This window comes from Necator americanus, chromosome V (genome assembly GCF_031761385.1).
Source record: "Necator americanus strain Aroian chromosome V, whole genome shotgun sequence".
NCBI classification, from domain to species: domain Eukaryota; kingdom Metazoa; phylum Nematoda; class Chromadorea; order Rhabditida; family Ancylostomatidae; genus Necator; species Necator americanus.
In genome coordinates, this window is record NC_087375.1 from 22828309 (window position 1) to 22846657 (window position 18349).

Below are 18349 nucleotides of genomic sequence, written 5' to 3' on the forward strand. Positions count from 1 at the left end.
TTAAAAAGCTGATTCAAACTTTCAACAAAGTAGACGTTCAAAACTCAATCGGCTGTTTTATAGAAGTGAGGAATATGATGAATGCGAAGATCATTTTCATTGAACGAAATAATCTACTTCTAAAACAAGGAAGAAAGACGAACGTGAGTACTATTGATGGCATTTTTTTGAATCCAGATGGCTTAGGGTTTGGCGTTTAAATGAAAGACTCATGTTTTTACAATGAGTAGTTAAGAAAGAAGTTTAAGAGACATTTGCGTATGCAGTTCATTCCTAATCGGAAAAGTGAGCACTTTGAATCTTTGGACCAAAACATTGCATTGCAGTTGACACAGAAATCCTGCGAAATTCCGACAAATCCGGACGAACAACCCAGATTTTCACGCAGACCTGAAACAGCACACGTGGATTGTGAGAGGATTCTCCGGAATGACAGCGTTCGTTATATGTTTCTGTGTTTGAGTGATGTGTCATGATGATACAAGAATCTTTTCGAGAACTATTTCTGTATGAGGGCGTGTGTAGCGTACTCGATTAAAGGTTCCGATGTCTACACGATTGATTGGAGGTTCAATAATGTAGACATCGGACATGCCTTAGTACTCACCAAGCCTTTCATCTCTCCTCGTCGATAAATTGGTACCATACTTGTCTGGGAGGATAAAAACACTGACCTGACACATCGGTTAGCTATCGCAAGTCATTGTATAGGCCAGTTACACGTTCGTAAACCTCGAACGATTCAGAATTGAAGTGAATGTGGTGGCGCTGGACACTTTGTCCTTTTATTCTTTATTTCTGTTTTAAATCCTCTTGTTTCTAAAAGATCTCGACGTATTGGGTTGCCATAAATTTTGAGGGATACGCGACAAACGTTGCCAAGGAGCGAACAAAGCTTGTGCCGCATTTTCTTAACATGTCGTGCAAAGCATTAAAAAGTCGTGTTCTTCCTCGGAAGCAGCTGGAGCCATTGAAATTTGGCGTCGCTTACGCACGGGTCGTGTACAAGGTTGTCAATATTAGCTTCCTCGAAACCACTACATTGCGCTTCTAATTTCGTTTTCAGGATTACGAAATTTTAGAAGACGAGCTCAGATCCAGCTACCACCCTCAGAACTATTTCTGCTATTCTGTTGATAAAACAGCTGGAGATGAGTTTACGAGACGTATAGCAACACTTTCAAAGTGTTTACAGAATGTACTTGTTCCCGTAGGTTGGCATTGTTTCTCTTAACATCATTTATCCTATTGTAATCGCAGCCCATCTAATTTATTTTTTCTTTTATTTATTTGTTTTTCTTAGCGACTTTTTTTTGTTTAATTCACATTTTGCGCCAATCTAACTATACAAACCCATCACCGTGGGCGTCGTACAATTTAAGAGTTTAGAAAGAAGTCCTAATCATCTGAAGAAAACCTTACCGCTTAACAGAGTGCCTCTCAAACAATAAAGAAGCGTACGTTGCGCCTAAGTCGTGTTTCAAAAATGAGGAAGAGGATGACAAGTTTCTATACCTTTTGCCGGGGTCAAACGTAATGATGGGACACGACGCTCTGGAATACTACCCTGGTCAAATCACAATCCCAAAAAAGACTAGGATGTAGGAAGAAGTAACGATATGTCTGCTTTGTGGGGCAAACCTTCTTCGCTGAAAAACTACCAGAAATCTTTCTCTTCGCTCTCTTATCACGAAAATTTGCGATCTTTCATCTGTAACGATGCGCAAAGATTCTGACATTTTTTCTGATGATTGAATTCTATCAAACCCACTTCTAAACTGACGAAAATACCTACAATTGAAGTCCTTATTTTTTAGGTGAAGCTTCAATCTAGAACTCTTTTGCAAAAATTTGCCTCAGCGGAGTGTCGAACCTCTGTCGTCCCATTGTTACATTGTGAACTCGTTGTACACTTTCAAAACAAAATTTTTGGTGCTTCCATACTGTCCCACTCCTAAAAATAAATGTAACTTTAGTTTTTATGTAGTCATTTAATATTAAATGTTGTCTTATATTAGTGTTATTTGTTGTTTATTCCAAGTTTTATTTTTAAATGTATGTAACTATTTAATAGTACGTAATATTTTTCTCCTGGTTATCATGTTATCCTCCATACGCTATCCGTTTCAGTTTTCGGGTTTTCGTTCTAGAAAGGTTTCTAGACAGGTAGTGCTTCTACCATCTCTTAACAGTTTAGATGCTCCAGCGAAGGAACTGAACCAAATCATTCACCTCTTTAGATTGCATATTTACTGGAAGAATATTGAGTAGATCCTCCACAACAGTGGCGTGGAGGTGACACTGGGCGTCGAGCTGCGATGCACACCGGAGGTTCGTCCTCCGGCAGGGTCTCCCAAGCTGAGAAGGAGTTCGACACATCCGACATTCCGACTTCTCGGAATCGGAAGCCTAGCTAAGAGTAAACCACTGCTAAGATTCACCACCGTCTTGGCAAAATGTCGCAAGGTTCCCTGATCCATATAGGTTGGGCGATGACCTGTGGTGAAAGCTAAGCTCGCCGTGACATGACTGCTTAGTTTGGAGAAAAGTCTCTTCGCAACTCTAGCATATTCACTGCCTCAGTACCCTGCACACTGGGCCCTGCCGTCTCAGACGTCGGACGGTATGGCGATCGGTGAGAGGCGATCAAATCTTAGGTTGCTCAGGATGTCATTGATTCTGGACCAAGGCGACACACGCACGACTCGCCATGGAGATTGTCTCAGACTGTGTACTTACAGCGCGAGAACAGTTTCCACAGACGCTGACCTGCATGCCCTTCTCGGAGCTGCAGAGCGTATCAAATTTCACTTGATTGCTCTGCAGGAGACCAAGTGCAGAAGGAGCGACAGATGAATGACGGTACACTCGTCATTCGTGAAGAGGTTCCGTCGCGAAATGTAGGCGGTGTTGGTTTTGTTGTGCACCCATCTGTCGTCCATCCCGTCGATTCTCACGAGATCCTGTCACCTCGTGCCTGGCCATTCTTCGCCTCCGCCCTCCGCGCCCTCAGTATCATCCACTGCTACTCACCAACATCAACAGCTGATCAATCCGAATTGGACGCGTTTTACGAGGAGCTGGAGGAAGCAATCCAAAAAGAGAAGTCCTTCTACAAATTCGCTGTCGGAGACTTCGACGCAAAACTAAGAAAGGCTACAGGAGAGGAATACAGGATTGGAAGATTTGGACTAGGAGACCGGTATGAAAATGGCAATCGTCTCGCCGGGCTGTTGCCCGCCGCTCGCCTCTTTCATGGAAACTCTCTTTTCATAAAAAAAAAGATCATCGTCGGTGGACATGGGAATCGCCCAATGGCGCGACTCTTGCGGAGACCACATACTCACCAACCGGAGGTAGTGTCTACTTGACGTCTCAGTAGTACCATCCTTTTGTAGTGGTTCTGATCACCGTCTCCTTCGTGCGAAAATACGACTTAGCCACACGATGGAAAACAACATCTGCTATCGGCAACGAAGGAGAAAAAAAGTTGTCTACGACGATTGCGTACTCGAGGACTCCTTGTCCCAAGGTGACTGGCACATCGAGGAGGACTAAAACGTGGACTACGAGATGCTGCTCAGAGGATTACGAGCCTGTGCTGAACGTGCCTCGAAGCCGCGCACGACAAACTTGGATCGAATTTCGAAGACCTAGGAACTGTTGGAAAGAAGAAGGGCTTTGAAGCTTGATCCGAATGCATCGCACATTGAGCGGTTAGTAGCAAACACTAGCTGCAGAAAAGCGTTGCAGGAGGATCTTTTGAAGTACAGGTAGAAGAAGATTCTAGAAGCAGCACGAAGAAGAACGAGTCTAAAGAAGTGCCGCAGGGATCTCCGCGAATATAATATTTCGCTAGCAACCTTGCTGAGCGAAGACGGGGCTCGCACGTCTTCTCGTCATGAAATGCAAATCATTGCGGAGAAGTTCTACTCGAACCTTTTCTGTCCATCAACTCCTGTGTCAAGCCCAATCATCCCCACTGGAGAAGCTCCACCACGGATTCTCCCTCAAGAGCATGAAACCTGGCACAGTCCCCGGATCTGATTTTATATCAGCAGACTTTCTTCGGGCTGGTGGCCATCCGCTTCCTGTAATCTTAGCAGCGCATATGACATCCTACCTTCAGAAAGAAAGGATCCCAGACCTCGCGAACCGTTCTTATCCATAAGAAAGGTGGCCGAGAGGACCTTCAGAACTACCGTCCGATATGCTTGCTGAGCGTGTTATACAAAGTATTCACCAAGATCATCCTCACACGCATATCTAGGACGCTGGATGAAGCTCAGCCTCAAGAACAAGGTGGATTCCGCCAGAGCTGCTGCTTCAGCTGCTTGGACCACATCCAGACCGTGTCGAAGGTCATAGAATTTTGCCGGGAATACCGCCTGCTCCTTTTTCTAACCTTCGTCGACTATAAGAAAGCCTTCGACAGCGTACAAACGGATGCAATACTGTCAGCGCTGGTCGGTCAAGGTGTAGACGCGTAGTATGTGAGGACATTAGCCAATTGCTACGAACGATGCACGACTAGGATACAGCTTTTCCACCACCCTCTCACCATTCCCATTGGAAAGGGGGTACGACAAGGCGATACTATATCGCCGAAGCTGTTTACGGCTGCATTGCAATGAATAATGAAATCACTATCCTGGGAAGAAAGGGGCATACGTGTTGATGGAAGATATTTCTCGAACCTTCGTTTCGCGGACGACATCGTTTTCTTTTCGAGCAGTACCAATGAAGCAGAAACGATGCTCAGCGAACTGAACGAAGCAGGGAAGAGAATAGGACTACGAATAAACAGAAAGAAGACACAGTTCATGAGGAACGCACACTGCGAGGACGGAGGAGTACAACTTGAAGGCTTCCAAATCGGGGAAACTCCTAAGAAGAGGGAAGAGTCATACATATACCTCGGACGTTCTATGAACATGGAAAACGACTTGAAGGAAGAACTGAATAGAAGAATGAGAGCAGCATGGCAGCACTCGCAGCCGTCAGGGAAGCTACGGACCAACTGACGGACCAAGATCTTCGTGCCCATCTGTTCGACTCGACAGTCCTTCCAGCGCTCTGTTACGCAGCGGAGACGTGGGCAGACACCGCGGCCACGTCTAGGAAGCTACTTACTACCCACAGAGCTCTTGAGAGATGTCTGCTGAAGTTTAACCGGCGCGCAACACCTAGCCGTCTTCGTAGCTCCGACTCAAGAGAAATGTCCCGTCTTTGCGATCCAATATATATCGAATAAATATATATCGAAAGCAAAACATAGATGGGTCGGTCACATCATGAAAAGAACCGACGATAGATGGACTAAAAGAACGCTAAGGTGGATCCCAAGGGACGCTAAACGCCCCTGAGGGAGACCGCCAATGAGATGGGGTGACGTGTTCGCTGCACGGATGCACCAGCTGAGAGCTCAGCTGGACGTTGACGAGGTCTTTGAGCCGTAACCAGAGCTCAAAGACCTCGTCAACGTCACTCACGAAGCTTGAGAACATCTTGGATGACAATGGCGAGGGAACGAAACAAGTGGAAGAGATGCTTGGGCCCGCACGTCCAGTGAAGACGGGCCATCTAAGTGTATTGAGTAGATTAAACGATTGAACAAAAGTGGACTTATCAAATAATCCACAGCGCACGATATTTCATTCTTACGAACCAAGAATGAGCAGTTTAGATTAAGAATGAAATGACTTTGTGGATCCTATTTATCGCAAAACGTTGTTCGGCAAAAAAGTAAGGCCGGAAGAGGTTTCTGTGAATTTTAGTTGTGGTTTCGTTGTAAGTTTCTACGACAATGTTGAAATTATTAACTTCTACTGTCGTTTCATCATCCCACGAATGTTCTGCCCTGATCGATTCAAATTTATTTCCTTTTCAGTACAGTACGATGTAAACCGTTATGGAAGCTACATGAATCATGCATTTTACGAATGTCTGAAGCTCTTGATCACCAAGCAAGAATGGCAGTACGTTCTGCTGATGCAGGTGAGTCGCTGGTGTTTTTTCGTCATCGAATGCTCTCGAAAAATCTGATAATAAATCTGCCGCCCATGTAAATGGAAGGACAAAGAGTAGGGAAATGATGAAAATACAGGATTACAGATGGTGTGGTCAAGTAGCGAAAAACTCGGTGTTCCTTGGTTGTGCATCACTAAAACCTTTTCACAGTTCTGCAGTGATAAACGACGAGACTTGGTTTGTAACAAGATAAGTAGCCACAGTCGATAGTCAGAATTTGTGAGCACAGGCGGGTGGACCATGTTAGCTTCAGAAAAGAAAAATAAATTAAGGGATTGTCTGGCTCCATCTATATAGTAAACGTCGCGCAGAGGAAGCAGCTCTCGACCCACGCAAGGAGAAAGCCTTACCTCTGATAGATGATCTGGGTTTCGCCCCCATCGGGAGCATCCTTAAGAGGCTCAGGCTAGCGATGCGGTCCTTGGTGTCGTCGTCCCAAGCGTCCTTGATCGATCCTCGGTCTGCAGGTATCCGGTGGCTAGGGTGCTCCTCGTGTGCTCCAGGCATGGGGTCTTATGAGCCCAGCCGCAAGACTCCGCCTCTGGTGCTAGATAGCTCCGCCAATAAAGCGAATGTTGCAGCATCGATCAACTTGCAATAGAGCGCGTTATCCATATCACTTACAAGATGCTTTGGTGCATAGCTCAAAAAGCGAACCACAGCTCCAAAAATGAAGGATAGTGATTTTTGCAGTGCAAATAATGTTACATTTAGAACCATGACATCATGATTAAATCGGTCTACGAAACCGTAACAATCTTGGATAGCTTGGGAGGAGCGAATGATGTTCATGTGAAGCCGTGTGAAGAAGACCGATGGAATCATTCAGCCAAATGGGACGCGTCATCATTGAAATTTTATCACAACGGCAAGTGCAGTGGTCCGTAGTAGTATCGTTAGTATTAGCGCCATCGAATGGTTGTGAAGAACGTAACTTTTGTATACAGTTATCAAAACACTTTCTAGAATCAGTGGCTACGCAGGCACAATTAAAAACGAATTTAACCATTGCGCGAGGTGCAGTACAAGCTTCACTGTCACGTTCTGCTGTTGACTGGATGGTGAATGCTGTCAATCTTACAGGACTATTGGACCAACTCAACACAAATGTAAGCGCGGAAATATTACCGTAAAATGATCACAGAAAAAATAGAAAAACGTCGCTGCCATTGCGTTCAACTAGGTGTACGCAATGCAGCTTTCATTTTGGAAAAGTGAAGAGTAGAGTGTGTGTGAAACAGAGGAAGAAATTCGCTATGGCAGTCGCGACGCGGCCACCCAGATTGAACAGATTTGGCGTCGACTACTCGTATTCTATGAATTAAATGGTGATTGATTAATTCATGTATTCTCATTGGTTTTTTGCTGGCAATTACGATGGCCATCCATAAACATCCAAGATCATGCCTCATCTCTTACGATAATGTTCATCACAATCAAAATCTCAACGCATTCTTTGTTCTATTGGGGTAAGGAGTAAGTTCGTGTGGCTTTTCATAATTATCAGGAACATTAATTTCACAGAATAATTACAATTGACTAGTTATATATTCCACTTAATTACTGCTCACTTCTTACCTGCCGTTAGTGAGTTACAGAATCTCAAGGCGATAAAAAGAGGTTCGCCTCCTGCACGATCGATCGGAGGTCCGAATCCGATTCTGAATTGAAGTGAACGTGGGGCCCATCCCAAGCAGATTGATTAACGCCAGAAACTTTAGACTTAAAACTTTATCGAATACAGCACCACGCTAACGCATCGAAATGGTCGCAATCTTACAGAGCCGTGGCTTTGTAGTGTTTGGAAACACCTGGCAGGCGGACTCTTGGATGATCATTTTGATTAGATTTGCGGTAAGCGGTGGGACGTTGCCACGTTGGAGGGTTATCGCATATCGAGGATTTGGACGTTTTTCACGGACTGCTCCTGCCAAAAGTCAAAGTTTTTGACAATAGACCCTACCAGTAATCATCTTCTTGAAGGTGAGCCACTAACCGTTCCTAGGTCGAATTCAGCTGAGATGAAGAGCCAGGGAAGTCACTTCAGTCCAAATTGATCTCTTTTTAACGCGCATGCCATTCTTGAGCCGTTCTCTCTGCAGCAAAACCTTTTCTGAGGCACTGTTGATGTTTCTTGATACTTGAGCTTCACATGAGCCTGGTCCAGCGAATAAATTTGAGGAGGAAAGTGTTGGAGATGTTTTTTTTGTCGACGTGAGGCTTCATACTTATTCGAAGTATTGAACCAGTACAATCTGCAAGAATGAAGATGTCAATGTTAATTTTTAATGAGAAAAACTCAAAATTCAATCTACTAAATGGTATACGACACTTAGTAATAGGCAACCCCTAACGCACAGAAACAAATGAATAGAAACCGCATGAACTTATTTCGTAACCCGATAGGTCTCCGAGTGTGGTATCCGAGGTAACCTTTTCATCTTAGCGTTGTCGAAGCCTTCTACGTCGAGGCTGAATTGATCGTGGAAGAGGGAAATTTTTGCTGTGAAGTAGTTATTTGTCTGTCGAAGTATCATTGATTGGGGACGCCTTGGTTACCTGAGTCTTGTATGACAGTTCCATCTCAATTGAATCAAAGACCTTCCATAAGTCGATAGATGTGACACATAGTGACATCTTGTACTTTCGCGATATTTGTATAATTTTCGAAAGTGTGGTCCGTCGTGCTGAATCCTTTTCGTGCTTTATCTCTCATCTCTCATCATCAGATCTTCACTGATTCTTCACAATGCAAAAATACGTGCGCATAAAAATATTGTCATTCTAGTCATTTTACCATTTTACCTTTCGCCAGTCAAGATGACAAATGTCCAGATGATGCCCAGACAGTCCAGGTGATCCTACAACCCTACGTTTCCCTAACCAAGCAGCAAAAAACTGGTTCATACCAGCTCTGCCAGAGTCAAAAGACTTTCGTATTACTCTGCTCAGCGATTACTTTCGATAATTTGCTAGGCTTCCATTTTATGGCAGCAGTTTGGGGTTCAGCCTCCTATTCCCCACCTGAGCATGCCCAAATCAGTGGTAATATTTACAAGGAGGGGATAAATGGTAAATACTGTAAAATTCAAACTGTATCTCTTGCTAGAGATAACCTTTTCTCTATTGGTCCCGAAACGCAGTGAAAAGAGAGTTGTGAGCGCATTGATTCCCGTCGCCGCTCATGCTCCTGGCAACACCGTTTTCTGCAGTACGGCATTTCAGAACTCATCATTCCTTCGATTCCTTCATCGCTATTTTTTGTCATCTTTTGAAACACCGATGTGGTTCGATAACTTAATAAGCATCCTTGTGATTACTACAAGCTTTGAAAGAAGACTTTCTGATCCCAGATTTTGAAAAGCGATGTTGCGTTCAGGTGTTGGGTGTAGACGAAGTTCTCATACCTACTCTGCAAGTCAGTGATATTTTCGACATGCCTGGGAGATTTACAGGTGAATGCGTTACAAAGGGTGCCAGCGTGGGCTTTATGAGCAGGTATTTGAGTTACATCATATATAATATATATATAATATAGTCCAGGTATATTATATATAATAAAGTCGAACTAAATATATTATATATATTTTAATATAGTCCGGCTATTATATATATATATATATATATATATATATATATATATATATATATATGTATATGTTTCCGGGTATAGTTAGGCTATTCATTATATATATATATATATATATATATATATATATGTGTAATATAGCTGAACTATACCTGGAATATTGTTCTGGATACAAGTTGAGAAAATGTCAGAGTTGCACTTTGGGAACCGAGCAAAGGTTGTCATTCCGGCTACTTCCGGCATTCTGTATGTGTCTTCGGTATAGAGGACTTCGCCTGGCTACCAAGAAGTCCAAGACTCATGGCTAACAAGGTATGATCAGTTTGATAGCTTCTGAGTTTCATTGCGACTGTATGAACTATGTATTTTCATTTTTGTACGCTCCAGCATTTCTTAATTCAGTTTTGTACGCCATTACACACCAGAATATTCACACTTCGAAAGAATTTTGTAGCTTGTCCTGCTTTCTTGATTGGAATCTCCACAGAAAAATATAGGATTAGGGGTGTAGATTACATGTTCGAGTATTTTCACGCTCAATTTCACCTATTCCTGAAAAACGGGAAATTTTCATGATGTCTTATAACGCGCTCCTACCCGCAATCTATACTATTTGTATTGCTCGTAAGAGATTCTACGTCGTGAATTTCGTGATATGCTGCCCTTACTGTTGGTTTGTCCCCAGATTTGTGCAAGAAGCATAGTGTCTAAGCTTAACTAAACTTCTAGAAAAACTTTTGCTAGATTACTACTATGTAGATCTTGATCCTACTAGATTGATTAACTACAACCAGAGATTCTTTAACCTACTCATCAAAATCGAGAAAAAAAAACCGGAAAATTACGAAAAAAAAACACCTTTGTTTGGCGTGAGACATGTTTACACATCGATGGAAACACTAAATTCCCTCTAGATTTTTGACTGGATGAGATTAACTTCTTAATTTTTATTAGAATCTATTTATAAAAATTTTAGGCAAGAATATTTCTTAAAACTCTAGTTCTTTTAAGCCATTCTAAATACTAAGGTTATATTGGTGCACCAATAATTCTTAATTATGCTGTGCATCATTATTTCAACATTCGGCTTGACTTTACGGCAGACAGAATGAAAGCTCTGAATAAACCCAAAATTATTTTACTAGTCACTTCTATAATGAAATTTTGCTCAGGCGTTGGTTTCAGATGATGCCAGATTTTGACTACGCTGTCGTCGACTGTGTGCACGAGCTTCTCTTTAATCGTACGCACCTCAATCAAGACGACCATCCGCTGAACTTGACATTTTACGAAGATCTGCCCTACGTATGTTCGCATTTATTTTTTTTTCATCCCTGATAGTAACCTGAATTAATTTGAAATTGTCGACTATTAAATTATGTAATTCACTGTTGCATTCAGGTTCGCTACCACAAAAATCGTTTGAAGCCAAATCCGGACTTCAAGTTAGTCTGCAAGTATGGAATACCAGGAGACCTTTCACTTGCCTACAGAAATATTTCGGAAAGGAGTTCATTAGTGAATTGTACACGATAATTTTACACATTGATATGTACACGGAAAAATAAAAGTGAAATAACAAGATCAGTTTTTACTTAAGCAAAGAGCAATGGAGGGTAGTTGCTGCAAATTGTGTACATACTTCAGCAGAATAAGAAAATGCGTCAATAGTCAATTTATATTCATTTCCATCTATCAACGTTCATCAGTTGCAAATTAATGTGATCCGTTAATGCTGATATTTTGAACTGAACTTTCACTTACGCTCTCCTTTTCAAAGAATACACAACTTAAATTTAACAGGTATGTGCTGTTTCAACAAGTTAATACTTTTTCGACTCTTTGGAACATTCTTTTATTTTATTTCAGATTGTCCCACTATTCCTATATTGCTTTTCATGTACTCGATAACAGTAATCGATTCTTTTATTTAGGAAAAAAATCCGTTGAGGAGTCTTTTTAGGCAGTTTATTAAGTGATTATTCAATTATCGGCAGTTGAAAGAGAAACAATTTCCTTGTATTGAGCAGAGAAAAATAACAGGTTGAAAACGTTATGTACATCACATTTATGGGAAAAACCGTCGAATCATCGTTCGGAAAGACTCGAAGAGACGGTGGGGTCATCGGAAGAATCGAGGGATTAGTTAGTATGTCGGACCGCCATACGAGGAGTACGCTCCGGGTACACCAACCTAAGTTAATGCTAAATTTCGAAACTCTCTTCGCACTACTGTTTAAAAATATTCTGGCTGAGCTGAAGAGAAAAATTCGAAAACCTGTGAAGCTGCATATCCACTGTATTCCATTGCTTGCCGTTGTTCTTTACGCTGCTTATTTTTCGATCTCTGATAGCAGACAATCATCAGCACGGTACCAACTATGAAAACCAACAGCACGAACGCTAGGAGCACATAGACTCCAGCCATCCTTAAATGGATATAATTTAGGAATGTATGTAATGCGGCTGGAATATGCTCACCAGTGCTGGTCTTTCGGACAACACCCGTGCTCGCAGCAGCCTTGGTCGCGTTCGCATCTGGAATCAAAGCATGACATAATGCATCCCCACAGCGCAGTCTCACTGCTTCACTTTTGCTAATAATCAATTTTTTTTACTACCATTTTACTCCATTACTTCCATAATTAACTATATTCTCTTAACTGTCCAATAACAGCCAAGTTCAGAAGTCCTCATCGCTGTAGTTCGCGATAGTCTTACTTTGAACCCCACCGCTGGCTCCACCGCTAGACTTCGAGAGCACCTGCTTACGCACCTGTGCTGAGCTCCACGCACTTTTGAGCCGACCATATCATATTTACAAGAACATGACCAATGAAAAACATGTGTCATAGGAATTCACAAGAAGGTTAAGGTATCCATTTCAACAAGCAACAACAAACACTCCTCCTACCCAAAAAGTGGGTTGGAGTTCCCAATTCTCGATGGTGGTGTTATTGGCAAGCAAATGTTTGAACTAGTTTTCTGCTGCTTGCTGAGACACTGTACCAAATCCAGCGTTCAATTCAGATGTAAAATCATAAAATATCGATCCAACTACCGATCGTATAGGTGGTACTTTCAGAAAAGAATGTTAAGAGTGACTGGAAGTAAGGAAACTACTAATTAATGACTGCACATTCGATCTATTAATAGCGGAGGAGTGTCCACCTTCAGAATATCTGAGACGAGTCTGAAAGAACAATTTTCAAGAACAGCGAAAATTTATTCGCGCATCTCACGGCTGAGAAAATTTGCAACTACCAATTCAGGCGACTGAATATAATCATATGGTCATAAAATGAACGTGGTCATGGTGGAGCAAATGCAACTGAAAGCAGATAAAATTGTATGGAAAGTGAGAGCGAAGTGATAAGAGCGGATAACTGACGACAGGTGCAAACTAGTCCAAAAACAGACAACAGGGCCAGACAAAACAATTTTGGCTCTGAAACTGTCTGTCTCGATTTGATTTTCAGTTGTTAGTTCTCACAGCAGGGAAACAAAGAGGGTTGTAGTGGACTCAAAAGAAGCAAAAAGAGACTCCACGCTTTGAAAAGGAACGTTTTCGACTTTTCGATACTGTGCGAAACACTGTTGTAAGAAAGAAAGATATTCCAATTAGCCGCTAAGTTTTTTTTGAAGATCATCTCAGCCTAAGAAATGTTTATAAGAGGAATATCCAATTGCTTCGAGAAGACACATTCTAATTTCCCATGTCATCTGGATTCTATGTTCCTCCATTTCTTTCAGGTGAAATTGCGACCTGAACTATGCTAGTGCTTTGGGTGTAGTAGATTTCTTGGTGGCGCTGCTAAACACTTCAAATCTTTTCCTGTGCGATCTGCTGCTCAAAAAGGAACATGGTCTCAAACAAAAAAACTGCACAACATCCTCTTATTCACAAGTAACGCTCGCCCCGATTTTTCTGAGCACATAAACGGAGAAGTTCAGATCTTCTCCGCAAAGTCCTAAGAAAGATCGCCGCTTGCCAAGAACTACTGCTTACGCACTCAACTTCCATTCAGTATTCGGACGAACTTTGCGCGAGAATGAAAAGAGCAGGAAAGAAGCCCAGAGCTTCGGCGAACATGCCCCAGTACCTTGCAATTTCCAGCGTTTCTTTTGTAATTCGTACTTTTGAATCTTCTTTATGGTTATCCAAGTATCCGAAACCTTCATCGAAACACAAATTACTAGGGGTCGCAGATACTCGGTTTCGGTTTTATTTTGGATGGACTTGATGTCTTGAATCACTTCGAACTAGTTCCTGAGTCAATCAAAGTATAGCTGCGCGTTTCCCTCCCATTATCACGAGTAGGTGTCACATGGAAAACGCATGCGTGCAATTACACAATACAGAACTCCTAAATGCCAAACGTACACCAGCGTCACTGTGTTGTTGTTGACTCGTTTCGCTTGGTAAACACAGCGAATAAAGCTGGAAAATCCACCTGAAAAATCATATTTGGAAGCGTATGGATGTCTTCATACCCTACAATTTTTTTTGCAAGTTCACAGAGCAAACGGGAAAGGCACACAGTGCAGTTCTTATTCGTTGTGAGTCAGGAGAAGAGTAAATGTATACCTTCCAATTCCTGTCGCAGAAATGTCCCGATCGTGCCATGCTGGTACACCTAAAGGGAAGTTTTGTTAAAATTTCTCATTCAAAGTACTTGAAAGGGTATTCAAGAAATTTTGTTTAAATACGTTGTAGATGCGTATGAGTTGACCAAAGTATAGCTGAAGTTTCCTCCTCACTCCTACTTCAACCTTTAGGGATCCTTCGGCTTGCTATCAAGAAAAATGTGAAATACTCACAACATCTAAACTGTTCGGTTTTGATTGAAGAAGTGAAGAAATAAACAAGTCTACTGAAATTAGAAGGTTAGTAACAGGTCAGGTAACAGGTATCCGGACTTCAGTACGAGGAAAACTGTAGGATATTACACATCCGCCAGTCATAAACTAACACTCTAGTGGTGTCGCAAAGGAGTTACAGCTGAGAGGAATGACCTTAAACCTTGTAATAATGTAGTGTTTTTAGTGAATCAAGCTTTGATCCTCAGATCGCAGAGCAGGTCATCTCAGTGGCTCTAAATATATCCGTATAGGCATGATGATAGCGGAAAGGGCTAATATTTCTTCAGTTCTTGGACTAAACCTTATAACCGCCTGTAACTCGTATAATATATGGGTACAACTCGATGTAAAGTGATTATACACAGATTACACACGCGTCCTATTACCTGATTTTCTGGAATCTACAAAAGTTCGCTCTAACTACTCTCGGGAGCCATACGAGCCAATCGGTAGGATCCAAAAAAGAAAACAACGCATCCGGTATGTGCCCTAACTGTCGTAAGCATGTGCTACGCTGCTCAGAGTTCAACAAGGTTGTGGTGCTTCATGGGAATTTCTTCTACATACGCTGAGCGTATAATGTTATGGGGAAGGACGTTTCTAACAATTTTCATGCTTAAACAAACACTTATTTTCGAACCCAATATGTATTTTCTTTGATTTTATGTTTGTTTCGTGTTGCCCTTCTATTGGCGGATCTGGTTCGAAGTTGTAGTATTTGTTGATGAAAAGCCTTCCGTTGTTGAGTTAAAAATTAATAAGCTTTTTTTATGAATTCAGAATTTACTGTATAAACAAGTAAGAAGATCATAAATATATTCACATTAGAATAAACGTAAATTTTAAATTTGAGATAGTCATGCAGCAAGAGGAGATTTTGAGAAAATGCAGCAATCATGTATATGCCACTTGTACAAAACAAATAAGCTGGTTATGTTAAGTATCGAAACGGCTTATCCTTTTTTGGCAACTTGATTTCATTTGCTTATTTTGGAAATACCTTTATAGGACATCTGTCAGCTCAATAACACCATCACAGGTTATTTCCTTCAATACACACAAGCGGTGCCAGGCCTATTGCGGGCCAAAAAAAGAAAAGCAAAGAAACGGACTTAGTCTGGGGATACTGGATACACTCTTCTTCATGGCAGTGATCATCATATTATGTAAGGATTAATGCATATGTGACCGTTTCGACAACAAAGTATTGTGATTTCACTTGAGTCATGAATTCAGTACAGAGGAAGTGGCGAGGATAGATACAGGGGAAGACAAAAAAGTTTGACGAACTATGTTTGGCTGAATGAAACTACCAGGTGTGATTTGGAGAAGCAGAACGAGTTAGGTTACCTCATCCGGGCCAGCGCCGGCTACTGATCCGGCTGACTGTAATTGTGGCACAGATGACATGTCGACTGCTGCGTTTTGTCTGCAAGAAGGTACAGTTGCTTAAGATAATTCAACCAAATGTTAGCCTGGATGGAAGGAATGAGATCTCTAGAACACAAGTGGAGGATCCTCTTAGTAGAAGATTGAAATTTCCTAGCCGCATTGAGACTGTAGTTGATTTATAAAGGGTGTTTTTAACTGCCTCTTGTTGAAAAATGAAGAGATCTGCACTTTTATAAGAAAAATTACCTTTGGCACAAATTTTAGAGCTAGGAGTAGTAGAAGGCGGCTGAGTAATCAAAGCTAGTTTCAACCTACGCAGTAATTCATGTGAATCAGAGTCAGAAATCAGTTAAAGGCCGGTTAGGGACCGAGTCAACTTACAGCTGGCGCTGATGTACAGGGACAGGGAACATCTCTGATGTTAGCGTCAACATTGTATAAAGCACACCCATTCGTCAGTGCACTCTTTCACTTCAGTTTGCTGCGAAAACTGTGCCGAAAGTTTGCCTAAGGCTCGTAACATTAACTTCCGTTTCTCAATTTATTCCTTTATGTTTAATTCCTAAAACATGACGCTCCTTCCAATTGTCTCTTTATCGGTTCACGAGAAAGTTTACCAAGCTGAAAAAGCCTTTGTTCTTTCCCACTACCCCTCCACCCCCGCTCACCCCACACTCTGTTTGTACCAAAACTTCTTACGTTTGTAACGAATAAGTTGAAGTTTTTCTATATATTGTTGGTTTATTCTCATAGATACCAAGTTCCTTCCAGTTCCCGTTCATTCCACTTCACTCTTCATTCGCTGCTAAGAAATATTTGCTGTCGGAACAAAGCCACCGCGTCTGTTTTTGTAGTTGTAGGATTTTTTAAAGGTTTTTCTCAGGTTCAACTTTGTTTTCGTGCGATTTTCTGGAGGAATAAAACTCATATCAGTTTTCAGTACTCCACAACAATTCAGGGAATAAACCCGCCATTGGACTCATAAAATAAAAAAGAAGAAAAGTGAGTGATATTTTCGTTTATCTGTTTTCGAGAAATTAAGGTACAGAAAAATACTTTTTGGTCTGCAACCAACTTTTCTGATCAGTTGTGAATAAAATGGGAGGCGTCAACCGAAGCCTATCATTTTGGCTTGGCTATCATTTTCCACTCCAGGCAACCAAATAAGGCCATTAGGGCTTTGTCTATTGGCACTAACGTTGCGTTAGAAATTCATTCTAACATCCTAAGAACAAAGGTTTCAAATTTCCTGACAACTTCTTAAGAATAAGAATAAGAATAGATAGAGATGGATACAGCAGAACACTCAAAAGTGGCTCCTTCCTAAATTTAACCTAAGCCGTCCCAATCATCACCTCATACATGAATGCCCTCCTTATGATATTACGATACGAAGCATACCATTTAGATTGCATTACCATTCTGTTCACAGATACGAAACATGTCGTTCTCCACTCCCTGTTCTATCCCGAAAACTGCACACCGTTCATGGGAAAAACCCTAAGCTGTTGCATTGCATCTGTGTTTGCAGACGAATGTGTAGCTGCCGCAGCTAGCGCCGAAGTCAGTGTTTGCTGGAGCGCGTTCTCTGAGTCACGCACTGCTCCCCATCAGCAGCCGCGGCCGAACGAAAACTCTCCTCTGTTAGGATTTGCCGTTAATCGGTTAGAAGAAAAAAGAAGGAAAGGAAATGGAACTAGGTTGGCGTCTCACGGATAGTTCGTCGGATTGACCCGTGTGTTTGAGGGCAGAGTGTCCCATCGGCTCATCTTCCCTAAAAATGAATCTATAAGGAGATGAAAACTTCATCGACAGCATAGTTCTTACACAACTACACCTCAAAAAATGAGAAATGTGTGGATAATTAAGTGGATGATGTGGTGAGGTTCCGAGTATGTGTGCTTCCCCTCTATGCAAACAATTTGGAGAACCTTGCGGAACTGAGCCTTACGGATCCTTCTCATGAAATCTTCACAAACAGCGCCTTTTGACCAATCCCCCGGAACTCGAACCCAACAAGAAAGTTGGTTTAGGAGAAAAAAATGATATATTTCATTGGAATCTGTCAAAAAGGATTGCATCTCAAAATTTTGAGACATAGAATGCTACCAAAGTATTTTTGATTAGGCAAACATTAAAAACTACTTTGTTCCGGTGAAAACTCCAAATCTTTACTGAGGAGGCGTATTGAAGAGGCCTCACAACGTTTACTCACAATAAACACGGAAGGGATTTACCGAGTATTCGTCATTTGTTTGTTTGATCGTATGAAGAGATTTAAGTGTTTTGGCGCATTTGAACGGCTACCGCACAGGAAAATCATAATATAAACGTACGGGAAAAAAGGAAGTTCTAGTAAAATGGAAACGGTAGAATAGTGGCAGCGTTTGTTGTGCAAAAGGCTGTAAAACATCTTGCCCCGAACATTTGATTGGTTGCTCGCTAATAAATAAACAAAATCCCGCAAATGACATC

At 41.7% G+C, this 18349-nt stretch overlaps 2 protein-coding genes across 7 annotated transcripts; one reads left to right on the forward strand and one right to left on the reverse strand.

The window, feature by feature from the left end:
* Positions 1-916: 916 nt before the first annotated feature.
* RB195_014904 (uncharacterized protein) lies at positions 917-11155 on the forward strand (the record flags this gene model as incomplete). 3 transcript variants are annotated; one of them, XM_064205363.1, is made up of 11 exons in its annotated part: positions 917-1009; positions 1067-1214; positions 2827-3202; positions 4130-4302; positions 5891-5997; positions 6745-6910; positions 6997-7139; positions 9410-9528; positions 9811-9931; positions 10805-10924; positions 11021-11155. In XM_064205363.1, 11 exons carry the CDS (start codon positions 917-919, stop codon positions 11153-11155), a joined length of 1701 nt encoding a protein of 566 aa, XP_064061244.1. The 3 variants fall into 3 exon arrangements, with proteins under 3 accessions (XP_064061244.1, XP_064061245.1, XP_064061246.1); XM_064205365.1 differs by lacking the exons at positions 917-1009; positions 1067-1214; positions 2827-3202; positions 4130-4302 and adding an exon at positions 4982-5156; XM_064205364.1 differs by lacking the exons at positions 917-1009; positions 1067-1214; positions 5891-5997; ... (4 more) ...; positions 10805-10924; positions 11021-11155 and having other exon boundaries at positions 2853-3202; positions 4130-4490.
* A 610-nt stretch (positions 11156-11765) lies between these two features.
* RB195_014905 (uncharacterized protein) lies at positions 11766-16326 on the reverse strand (the record flags this gene model as incomplete). 4 transcript variants are annotated; one of them, XM_064205369.1, is made up of 7 exons in its annotated part: positions 11766-11813; positions 11898-12048; positions 12101-12157; positions 14004-14073; positions 14208-14256; positions 15833-15911; positions 16256-16308. In XM_064205369.1, the coding sequence occupies 7 exons, from the start codon at positions 16306-16308 to the stop codon at positions 11766-11768; spliced, it is 507 nt and encodes a 168-aa protein (XP_064061247.1). The 4 variants fall into 4 exon arrangements, with proteins under 4 accessions (XP_064061247.1, XP_064061248.1, XP_064061249.1 ...); XM_064205367.1 differs by lacking the exons at positions 11766-11813; positions 11898-12048; positions 12101-12157 and adding an exon at positions 12746-12812 and having other exon boundaries at positions 16256-16326; XM_064205366.1 differs by lacking the exons at positions 14004-14073; positions 14208-14256; positions 15833-15911; positions 16256-16308 and adding an exon at positions 12396-12472.
* Between the last annotated feature and the right edge of the window lie 2023 nt (positions 16327-18349).